Source organism: Condylostylus longicornis, unplaced genomic scaffold (assembly GCF_029603195.1).
Source record: "Condylostylus longicornis isolate FDR11 unplaced genomic scaffold, ASM2960319v2 ptg000113l, whole genome shotgun sequence".
NCBI classification, from domain to species: domain Eukaryota; kingdom Metazoa; phylum Arthropoda; class Insecta; order Diptera; family Dolichopodidae; genus Condylostylus; species Condylostylus longicornis.
This window is the reverse complement of record NW_026578081.1, coordinates 448,282-460,823: the sequence shown is the minus strand read 5'-3', so window position 1 is coordinate 460,823 and position 12,542 is coordinate 448,282. Positions and strand designations below refer to the sequence as shown.

Below are 12,542 nucleotides of genomic sequence, written 5' to 3'. Positions count from 1 at the left end.
AGACTCTAAAAATTTCTTGAATTAATTTCTTTGTGTGAGAATTTACACATGTACTTGCTTGTATTATTTTTTGCTTTCAGCTTATATACAAATAAAAAGAAGTCTGCACTTACTTTCATCATCAGTTTTTAATTTTTTTCGTAAACTTTCCATTTTTGCATCACGATCTTTTTCAGCAATTTTTTTACGTAATGTTAATGTACCAAATTTATTATCGGGTAAATTTTCATTTTGTTGTTCAACTTCTTCACGTACCAAACCATATTCTTCATGATTTGTAATACCAATTTTTGTACAAATAACAACCATTAATTGATTAACTGGTTGTGAATCATCAACTAATATCGTTTTAACAGCACCATCTAACATACGAACACGTAATGTACGTAATTTTCGACGATATTCTAATGTATCTTGATTATGCAACATATAATATCCTAATGAACGACCAGATTCTAACCAAACACCTTGACGATTCTCTTCATCAGATAAAAATAATCCATATTCGTTAGCTAAAATTCAATAAATTTTTTTTTTTTTAATCATTATTTTATATGGGTAATTTTTAAATATAACTATTTTAAATTTTTTTGTGTTAATGTGATGTTATAATTTATTTGACAAATGCTTTGATTTATTTTTTTAAAAAAATTTATATTGTTATACACACAATTTAAAATTTATTTTTTTTTTTATTATAAATGAGGCAAATACTAACGTGCTCCAGATACAGCTTCAGCAAATTTATCACGTATTATTTTGCATGCATCAAAAACTGTCGTTTGTGAATTAAATTGGATGGTTTTCGTTACACGGCCACCCTCTAAACTGATTCGCAATGATAATGTAGCCATTACAGCTATTTAGAATGAACAATAAAGGCACTAGAATGAAATAAAAAAAAATATATATTTAAAAATTAATAAAAATAAAATTATTTTTAAGTTAAAATTTTGTTTAAGTTTTACAATTAATCAGACAATTCGAAAATCCATTTAACTTGTGGAAGAATTGGACTACTTTTAATATGGGCTTCCAAATTTCCTTAAAATTTTATTGTTCAAGGTGTTAAACAAAACAATCAACTAATAATTTTTTTTAGCAATATCAGTACTCGGAAACCGAATTAGGAGTCAATTTTACATTTTTTACCATATCTAAGAAATTAATTGACAAACTTTTCTAACAAGTCGAATAGCATAAAATGAACTTCTCCTAAGAGTCAAATTAAAATTTTTCTAGGTTTGCTAACTAAAAGCTTTACACAAGCGTCCTTATAAGATGATATAGAGAATTTTGAAAATCATATCACCATTTTCCATCAATATTATCAAAAAGTTACACAACTTAAATTAAAAAGCAAAAAATAATTCAATTTTTCATCATCATTTTCTCAATATGATCGTTGATTCTAAATTATCCCAATTTATAAAGATTTTGTAATACTTTCCTAATATAATCGTTATAATGAATTTAATGAAATATCAACCTAATATTTTTCATTTGTTTAACAATTAATTACAATTTAAATTTAAAATTTTAAAAAATAAAAATATTATGACAATCGATTTTTAATAAATTGATTTGAACAAAAATTGGCCCTTTCATATCGATGTCACAATAACATTATAGATTTACGTATATGATTCCCAAAAATTATGTCAATTAAATTTTGAAAAAAATAAAAACAAAGTAAATTAATTTACTATAAAATATTGAGAAAAAAAAAGTAGAATATTTGACATAAATCGAAATAATTATTGACAAAAATTTCATTTATGTATGGACGTACGTACATATACGTAGATACATTCTACACACAAGCGGATAAATTGTCCAAAAAATTAAGAAAAACATTTTGAAATTGAATATTATTGGCATATACATAAGTATTTACCCTATAATTAAGAATGAATTGAACACTTTAAAGAACCAGGTCAAATCAATAAAAAACAATCGTGTCCCAATTTTTTACTACAGAAGCAAAAAAAAAAATAAAAAAAACAAGAACAAGAACATTTTTTTTTAACATGAATTATAGTTTTTTTTTTTTTTTATTTTTAATAAATTCATGTACCTATGGGGTGCCACTTTTTTCACAAATTTATTATATAAAATTTTGTATACAATTTTGGTGTCAAAACCAATACTCCACAAACGAGAACAATTAATAATTATAGTACATATATTTTGAATACCTACATACATACGTACATACATGTAGTTATACAATACAAGTAGTTTGAATTATAATAATAAAAATATTTTAAAAATAAAATAATAATCTTTAATAGAGAATATAGGTAAAAAATACTTATTGAATTTCCACATAAAAATAGAATAATTAGTAATAAATGTATGTGTTATAAAATATGCATAGAAATACAGAGTGGCTCGTATCTAAATGCAGTATATACGAATGTCATTGTATAACACTGCTTTAGTAGACAAAACTTTTGTATTGGAGATGATGTTCACAATTTTCTTTTACTTTTTATTCCTGTATCAGATGGATTGCATTATTAATCATGATTTAGAAATGTCAGTACTTGGACTTTCTCATCTGTTCAGATTTCAGAATAACATGACTTTAAAGTTAAAAAATTTTCAATTTTAACTTCTCATTTTTTAAAAATGTTAATTTTTTTAGGAAACTTATCATTGCAGCTTTCTCTTAATTTTAGCACAGTTGGTAACTCTGTTAACTAAGCTTTAAATTAGTATATATTTCACCTTCCTAAGATTCCTTTTAAAGTTTAAGAAAAGTTTTTTATTACGAAAAGTATACTATTGCAAATGTTTTTCTGTTTACTCACAAGAGTCTATACAGTGCACTTAGATATACTATACTTACTTACGAGGAGTATAGGACTAGTGATATCATTCACTAGTCCTATACTCCTCTAAGGAGTGAGTGAAGAAGGAAAAACAAAATTAGATACGAGACAATCTGTATACCGTATGTATTTATAATTTTTGGTGTCAAAGCAACATCTGATTTCGTCCTTCCATCTCATTTTACTATATTTATTAACTGTATTAAAATAAAATTGGTTACGATGGTAATGATAATATTTTTGAAAAAAGAAAAATATATGCACGCTTGACATGATTTTAATATAAAAGATCAATAAAATATAGAATAACAATCACTTTAAATTAAAGTATACATATGTATATACATACACAAAAACATATATATAAGGGTAAAACAAAAATATATGTATATCCAAGGACATGTCTGTATCTAATATTAATAATGCATAAAAACATAACAAAAGACAAAAAAAAACAGAATAGAAAATCATTTCGAATTTCTTTTAAAATTTTCACAAAAAAAAAATTTTTAATTTTGCTTAAAAGACAAAATTTTTGCATTATTTCAAAAATATTTATTTTATTTTTTTTTTCTTTTCATTATTATTATTATTAAAATTTTGTATTTTATAAAAAAACAAAAAAATTTGCTATTTTGCAATTCGGCCTACACTTTTAAATTTATCCTTTCCATATATTTTTTTCATATTACAGTTACTTATTTATGTAGGAGTAAATTTCTTAATTTCTGTCTATATTTATTCCTAAAATTTTTTAAGATTTATAATTTAATTTTACAAAAATCTTTTATTTAATTTGTTAAATTTTCCAACAAAATAATTAAAATTTTAAGACTAGCTGTTTATTGTTTATGTATTAAATTGATTATTAGTGACTATAGATGGCATATGATGTAGCAATTTGAAATGTCAAAAATGTAATTTAAAAATTTCGCAGACTACTAGCTGAAATTAGACGATCGCTAAAATATTAAACATTTAAATATAAAAGAGTGTAAGAACCTCTTCTTCCGCGTTCCTTTCTCAATTTAAAATAAAAAAAAGTCCTATTGTAAATAATATTGTTAATTCCTATTTTATATTTTCTGTAACATAATCGTAATATGAAGTGGACAAAGATAATAAATATGAAGTGGACGTGCATCCTAACACTTTTTTTCATTAACAAATTGTAAAAAATATTAATTTTTTTTGTTACTTAACTTCTATGTGCACTGTCAATCCCATCTTCTATTAAGTTTCTATAACTATAAAAATAATCACAATTGAAAATATATGAAATTTAATTATGTTCTATCAGAGCAGCTCGATTTTCGTCAAAATGTTAATTAACCACCCCTTTGTCCACTTACCTCTTGATATAGTAAGAAAAATGAGCACCCAGCATTCCTGGAATATCATACCATCCAATCGTATTATTAAATAATTCGATATTTTGCTTCATCTTCAAAATTTCCATTTAGAAATTTTTTCATTTTATAACTTTACTACCTTTGTGTTGTTCAAATCGAATCAAATTTAGTTGGATTATAGATTTGAATCCACAGAATTGAATTTATACTTAGAATAGAATTTGTGATTTTCGAATGTGTCCCAAAACACTACTTATTTTAGAGGATTAAAAATTATCTAAATAATTAAAAATTTTATAAATAACTTTTTTATTTTCATATAACATGTAAACAGTAATTAAAAATTGCAAAACTCTTACTGAATCACTGACATTATTACACAAAGAAAAAGAAAACAAGAAAACAGAACGAAAGAAAAAAAGAAGCAAGAAAAAAGGATATCAAATTCCTGTAATTGATTTTCACTTCAAAATTGATTAAACATTATTATTTATAAGTTGTATAAAATGGTGGGTACCCTCAATATATACTTACATACTCTATATATATATATATAAGTATATAACTAAAATTTATTCATGCCTCTACACATACATATGTATGTGTAAATGTATACAAAATAATGTTAAAATTATTCTTATATTTTTTCTTTAAAATAAAAAAAATATTGAAAAATTTTATTTACTTACTTTGTACAGGAAAACATAAAAAGAAAGAAAATTTTTCTTAACTTTCTATTATTAAGTTTTCTTTTAAAAATATTTGTACTTATTGAAAACAAAGGAAAGTTTGTATACATGTTCATACATATGTACATAAATTATTAGTGTATATACGTACACATTTATACAGAGTGATTTTTTTTCGTATTTTTAGTATTTCGATTGAGTTAATTTTTGACAATTTACGGGTGATTCATTACAGTTGTTAAAATTAAATCAATTCAGCTTGATTCACGCTGCTAATTATTGAATTATATTTTTATTTAATTTATTAAAAATGTCTGAATGTTTGGTTTTACAAGTCGTTTTACAATAATTTCACGCCTATCGATTGGCTACCAAAATATTTTTGATAGTACTTTAAAATATTTTTTAATATTGAACAATTGGTATGACTATAGTTTGACTGAAATATACCAATAAATTGCTACAAGTTTTTCAAATAAATCCCCCAAAATCGTATAACCATGTGATCAATTTCATCACATGAAATTATGTTCAAAATTATGTTATGTGGCAACAACTTAATGGCAACAATTTAAATAAAAATTAAGTTGAATTGGAAATTAAATTTAAAAAACTAAAGACATTACAAAAAATCACCCATTACAATATTGCCATAGATGAAAAACAAAAATATATATATAAAGATTATGCTAAAACAATGTATGTACATATATGTATACCTCCATTATTATATACCATGTTTATATATATCAAAGTATAAAACTTCTCAATTTCACTGAATTGGAAGAGAATCCCTTAAATAAATAACAAATAAAAGAATCGCAATTTTATATCGTCTTATTATTTAACAATTCTATTGACTATATTTATATTCATTGTTATACGTATAACAAATTTACAGCTATATCTTTTTTAATAATAATGATAATTATAAAATTAAAAATAATAACTATTATTATTATTATTATTATTTGTGAATTTTATACTCTTATTATGTGAACGTGGAAAGTATTAATATTCAGAAAATACAAAAACCGAAAAATAATTATAACAGTAACACAATATAATATTGATATGTGGAAAAAAAATTGTTATTTAAAATAATATAGATTTATTATTGTTTAAGAAAAATAATTAGTTGAAAATCTATACCTCCCAAAAAAAACATACATTATAGATTGTATAAAAACAATATAAATAAATAAATAATTAAATATAAAAGATATCAAAATAATGATTCCATTATTGAGTTGTTAAATAGTAATAATTGTGATATGTATAGAGGGTTAAATAGAAAACATATAATAAATACCAAATTTCTAATAAAAGAAAAATATTTCTTTTGTGTTCAAATTTTGTTGTGATACTAGGTTTATGTAGCTATACTATTACTATTATAATGCCAATTACTATTATACTATTATAATACCAATTACTATTATATAATATTTTATTATACATAATTCAAACATGAATTAATTGGGGGTAAAAATAAATTTTTGGTGAATGGATACTTTTAATCAAATAATGAACACCATTCTATAACATTAGAGTAAATCTATTTAAATATTAAATTCAAAATATTTGAATTATTATGGTAATATTAGAAAACACAACATATCCCAAAATTTAGATTTAATTATTGGCAACTTGACTAATTCAGCAATATAAATTTAATTTTTAAGTAAGTCAAATTGATTATCTTTTTCGGAAGGGAAGTTATAAACAAAAAAACGTGGGCAATTCCGTGAAAATTCTTTAAAGCCCTGTATCTGGGAAACCGTTGGGAATTGAAACCCAGTTCTCAACAAAAATTTTACTCATTTTAGACCCTAAATGATGGTATATGTTATGTCACTGATTACTGAATCACCCTGTATATTGGACTAGTCAAATACAGTTTTTACATACATATACAGGGTGTTTTGCATAAGCTGGCAAATAATTGATTATTCTAATATACTCATTTTCGAGTTACAGCCCAGATTTTTTCAAAAAAAGTATCAGATTTTTCCAGCATATAAATTGATATTATTAAATTTGTAATCTAATAATGCCCCAAATCTTAAAAATTCAAAAAAAATATTTCTTTTTAGATCCGCAAGTATTAGAAAAAAAAATCAAAGCAATCTCACTTTTACTTTATAGTATCTTGTGGTATCGTTTATAATTTTTCTTTACATAAAATCAAAATTAGTTAAATTAAATAAAATTTAATAATTTTCTCAAATATTTTGTTATACATTTAATAATTTTTTTATATACTATTATTATTGGCCTAAATTTTAATTAAAATTAGATTTGAAAGAGAACAAACCAACAAAAAAAAAAACTCCTTATTATAAAATCACTCTCTCTCAATTTTAAATTTAATTTAAAGAGAAAAATATAAAAGCTACTTTATAAAATTTATAATTATTTGCTGTTATTTTTATTTTTAGAGAGATACCGATGATAAGAGCCACTAAAGAAAAATGTCCTCAATTCTGATTTTTATTTTTTATGTAAAAAAGAAAAATACAAAATAAATTTAATAAAATCAATATTCAATTATCTCTCTTTAATGATGATTTTTTCTTTTTCTTCTTTTGTGTTTTCTGTTTCAATTCAGTAAAGAAAGAAGGACAAAAATAACAATCATAATAAAAAAAAATAAAAAATCTATACTGTGTAGAGTGTAGTGTGCTTATATAGTGAATGTATGGGTATATAAAATAAGTATATGTACAAGAACAAATATAGAGAGGAATTAGGGTGTCTGTCCATTATGTATGGAATATAACATACCATTATATATTATATATACATGCATATACATGTACATAAATGTAAATATGAATATTTTTTGTAAATGTAAATTATAGATTTTTAGTTTATTTAATATATATATATATATATATATATATAACATAAATTGTAACATATATATACAAAGGACCTCATATATAAAAAAATATAGGATAATAGAGAAATGAATATTTTTTTTGTTTTTACTTTTTCTTCTACTTTATTTACATAAAATTCGATGTCCTTTTTTTTTTATTCTAAACCGTATGATAGCTTATTTTTTTTTTCCTGTCTTTCTATTTTGTTTGTACTCGTTTTGAATATCTTTAATGTTTTAGAAAACAAAAAAAAAATAAAAGAATAGAACAAATACTTTAAAGTACAATTGAGTATTTTTAAGTTTCAAAGAAATTTTCTATATTTTTTTTTTATAATTTTAATATTACAATTATTATAGATATGAGATTGTATTCAGACATTTTTGTTTTATAAAAATGTAGTTTTAGCTCTCTAGATGTCCTTTAAATGAAGGACAATAATATGTAACACATATTTTTCCTTTTTTTCTTTAAATATGGTATTTTATCTTGATTGTGGTTTTTTATTTTGAAAGCAGAATTATTGGATTGAAATTAATTATTTTTAATATTAAATAATTAAAATATAATTAATGTATTCAATTGTAACATATAATTAGGAGTTTGGGCGGTTTTATAATATAATTTGGCTGAGCTGCCACAACAGTGGGGCGGTTTTATAATATAATTTGGCTGAGCTGCCACAACAGTGTTTAGCATTTAGAATTTTTGGCAATGCTAGTTTTTGTTTGATTTGGACGCTTTGAATTTCCTTACTGTTAAGGTAATACATTTATAATAGCAAATATGTATATATACTCTCACGCTCTTACACGCATAATTGAAAATTTAATTCTCTATTAAAAATCGGGACATTTCCGGTACACAATTTATTTATAGGAGAGTTAAGTATTTTTAAAATTGTTTTTTTTTTTTCTATTAAATTTGTAAAAATATTTTGCTTTATAATTTTGAATACTTAATATTTGTGTTTAACTTATAATATAACTTACAACGATTAAATAAAAATTATTAGAAATAAATTGAATTAATAATACCAATTAAAAAATTTAAACATAAATTATATAAAATGAAATTTAAACTCAGATATTTAATGTAAAAACTTAAATATTTAAAATAATTTCTTATCGTACACTCAAAAAACAAAAAAAAAAATACATACAACTACATTTATAAATTACTGTACACAAAATGGGAATGTATTTAGTTTTTTTCAACATCTTTAAAATGAGAATATTGAATAATCTTTAATTTTGTTGAGTGTATTTTATACAATCAATGTATTTATACACTGAGAAAAAATCAAACAACTAAAATATTTTCAAATATAAATCAATATTTTTTTTTTCTTACTTTTTAAAATTTTTAATAATAAAATTTTCACAATTTCCATTTAAATAATTTATTAATTATATTAAAAATTTAAAATGAACAATTAACAAGTTTAATTTTAAGGATTAAATTCTTATATTTTAGGATGTTTTTTGAAGAACGAATAAAAAAGTACTTATTAAATCAGCGACACAAAATAAAAAGAGCACAAAAAGTTTTTTTTTTTTTTATAACAGTTTCCTTTATTAGATCAGGTTTTTAACCTCAGAAAAAAGAACAACAAAAAGAATGTAAAAAAATCACAAGAAAAAAAACTCAGCACATTCTTCAACTTCACTATTTTGAATTTCAACTCCTTATTTCATGAAAATTTAATCATATACTGAGTAAGATGATGAAATAAAGATTTTCAATTTGATTACCACTCACTACAACTTTACATTACACTGGAGCAAAAATTCCTTTTCTCTAAAATTTTAATTTTTTCTCTTTACTTCTCTTTATTTTTTTATTTTTTTTTTTCTTTTTTTCTCTCATATATTTAAATTCATTAATACAATTTTCAAATTTTTATTCTTCTATCTTCTTCTTCATATACATTATCCTATTTCATTTCCATTTCGAAGTATCTTCTTTGCTCTCTCTCAATATTCTCTTGAAATTAATATGCACTGAGAAAAAAATGTCGTTCATGATGATAAAGAGAGAGAGAGAGAGAGAGAGAGAGAGAAAGAGAGAGAAAAAAATAGTAGCAAAATAAATAGGATAAAAATGAAAAAATAAAAAAAGGATGCTGCGCTGTAAATTATTATGTTTTGTCCCTGACTTATAAAAGAATTAGGGTTTTTGTTTTTTTTTTTCTTGTATAATTGTAGTCTGCTGATGCCATTAATAGTTTCACGCAAAAAAAGGACATTTAATATTCAAAGAGGAACAAATTGAAAAAAAGAAGAAAAATTAAATGTATCTTTCTTCATATTATCCTTTTTCAAATTTTATCCATTTTCTCTGTTTCTATACACAAATACGCATCGTTTCCTAAAAGGGATTCATTCATTTTTATACTAAAAAACATTATATTATTTTTTTTTTTAAATGTTAGTATAGAAAAGATTTTTGTTTTGTGTAAAATTTTTGCTTCTTTTATTTTTACATTTTCTTTTTTCTACCCTCCGTTATGACATTGCATAAAGTTGTTGATTTCTTAAGGGATTAACTTAAAGAATGTATGCTTAATGTATATATGAAAGGAAGAGAAGTATGATTTATATAAAGTAAAAAAAAAGAAAGAATAAAACTGGAATTTTAACAAAAAAAAACCTTTAAAAGGATGTTTGTATACGCACAGAGTAGTTTACTTTTTTTTATATAATTTTAAATAAAAATGAAAGAAATTGAATAAATTGCAGCAAATATTACTTTTTCTTTGTTATGATAAAACAGTGTTTCTCAATTTTGAAGACAATTTTCTAATTTTATTTTATAGTCCGGTAAAATGCACAAATTCCTGGTAAAATATCAGTACAAATACAATTTTTTCTCTATTTGTATAAGAATGGTTTTCAACATTACAACTAGCAGGAATATTTTGAAAATAATCTTTCATATTATTCGTTATTATTGATAATAAGAAGAACTAAAAGGGTTAATAGATTTTTTTTTTTCAATTTTTGCAATACAAAATCGACTAAAACAGTTTTAAATTAAACTTAATTTGGAAAAATCAAAAGTTCCAATAAAAATTTTTCTAAAAATTGAAAAATAAGCAAATTGAGTGAGCCGGAATTAGAAATTTATTGAAGTATATAAAACTGAAAGTTTCCATTGAAGATTAAGATAAAGGATATTTGATGCGTTATTAAGATAAAGGATATTTGCGAAAAAGAAAATACTAAAAAATATTAATGAAATTACAAAATTTTGATTCCGAAATCTTATATATTTAAATTTGATTTAATTGAATTAAAATTTATAAAAAAATCAGTAGTTCTCAAAAGTATTTTTACAAAGTCATCTTCACTTGGTTTTCATGAGTATAACTCAAATAATTCACACAGAATTTTATGTTACAATATTATAAAAGTTTGAAACAAAATTTGAAACTTTTACGAATAAAACTACCATTGTGCTATAAAAATACAGAACACTCCTCAAATTTTCACTCACCCGGATGAGAAACTGTGGGTAAATGATTATCTCATATTCATATCTACAATGTAGTTTTTAAATGAGAAAAATATTTTCCAAATTATTAAACTCTTTTCTTTTTTACAGTACAGTAAGTACACGCGTTTTGAGTGTACACGCAAAATCAATCCTTTGTTTAGGAAGGTAAACTACAAATTAAGCTGATATAAATTTCGCAAACTGAGAAAATGAGAATTCTAATTTTAAAGGTAACTATAATCAAAGAGTAAAATTCAGAATGAAGTTCGCATTCACAAAGCTTAAGAATAAATTTAAGACAAAATAAAGCAGCTTATCTTTACGAATAAGTCGCTTAACATTTACGAATAACTACACTATAAAAATAGAGATAAATTTAAATTTTATGAACAAAATGGAGTTTTTGCATGAAAATTTCTCTCTTAGGTATAGCGTTTACACGTCAAACATTGTTCATAAATTTTGTATGATCTGATAACAAATTTTATGTAGATTTTGTTCGATGAAAAAAAATTGAAGGTCGTAAAATTCAATGTTTGATGTGTAAACATTGACTAACTTTAAAAGAAAATCAAATTCATACTTAATAAATATTTTAAAATATTTTTTTTTGTTTGAAAAATTTTCCTGTTTTCTTAAAAATAAAAGCATTGAAAAATAAAAAATTTTAATGATGAAAAATATTTTTTTTTTTTTTATTGAACAAATTCTTTCAAGTGTAAAAGCATATACAAGAAATTGCATATTTAATTTGAAGAAAAATATTTTCTTTATAACTATTATTCATTTTTAATTTACAATAAGTGTTAAAACGTAAATTTTTTTATAAGAGAATACATAATTAATGTTATGAAAGTCAAGGATATACGCCTAAAACGCAATTTAAATAAAGAGGAAAAAAAAAGTGTTTTAACCAAATTTCAACTGCATTCGTATATAAAAAAAATAATCAAGGTTAAGATTTTAATTAAAAAATATACACATATGAGATAAATGAGTAAATATAACATCATACCCGCACTGTAACCAAAATGTACTAACTCAAAGAATCCCATTTTTTTCAATTTTAGGATCATTAAAAGATCGTGTGTTTTGTATCAGTTGTATAGGAACAGCTCATGCGTTAAAACACAACCATTGCTTTCTTTTCATTCTACATTCTTTTCTACACATTTCTCGAAATCTGTTTATTTTTGACTTAATACATTTTCGTTGCGAGATTGCAAAATATATACTTGCAATCACCTAAGTATATGAAAAATTTATTATAGCAATTACAAA

At 22.5% G+C, this 12,542-nt stretch overlaps 1 protein-coding gene across 5 annotated transcripts in view; it reads right to left on the bottom strand.

The window, feature by feature from the left end:
• Positions 1-12,542, bottom strand: part of LOC129614605 (talin-2) — a 94,987-nt gene that overhangs the window by 21,341 nt on the left and 61,104 nt on the right. For all 5 annotated transcript variants that reach the window (XM_055529315.1, XM_055529312.1, XM_055529314.1 and 2 more), the window contains 2 exons: positions 719-884; positions 114-512 (listed from right to left, as the gene is read on the bottom strand). In XM_055529315.1, the coding sequence (XP_055385290.1) occupies positions 114-512; positions 719-854 (535 nt within the window). In that variant the 5' untranslated portion in view covers positions 855-884. The remainder of the gene's footprint in view (positions 1-113; positions 513-718; positions 885-12,542) is intronic.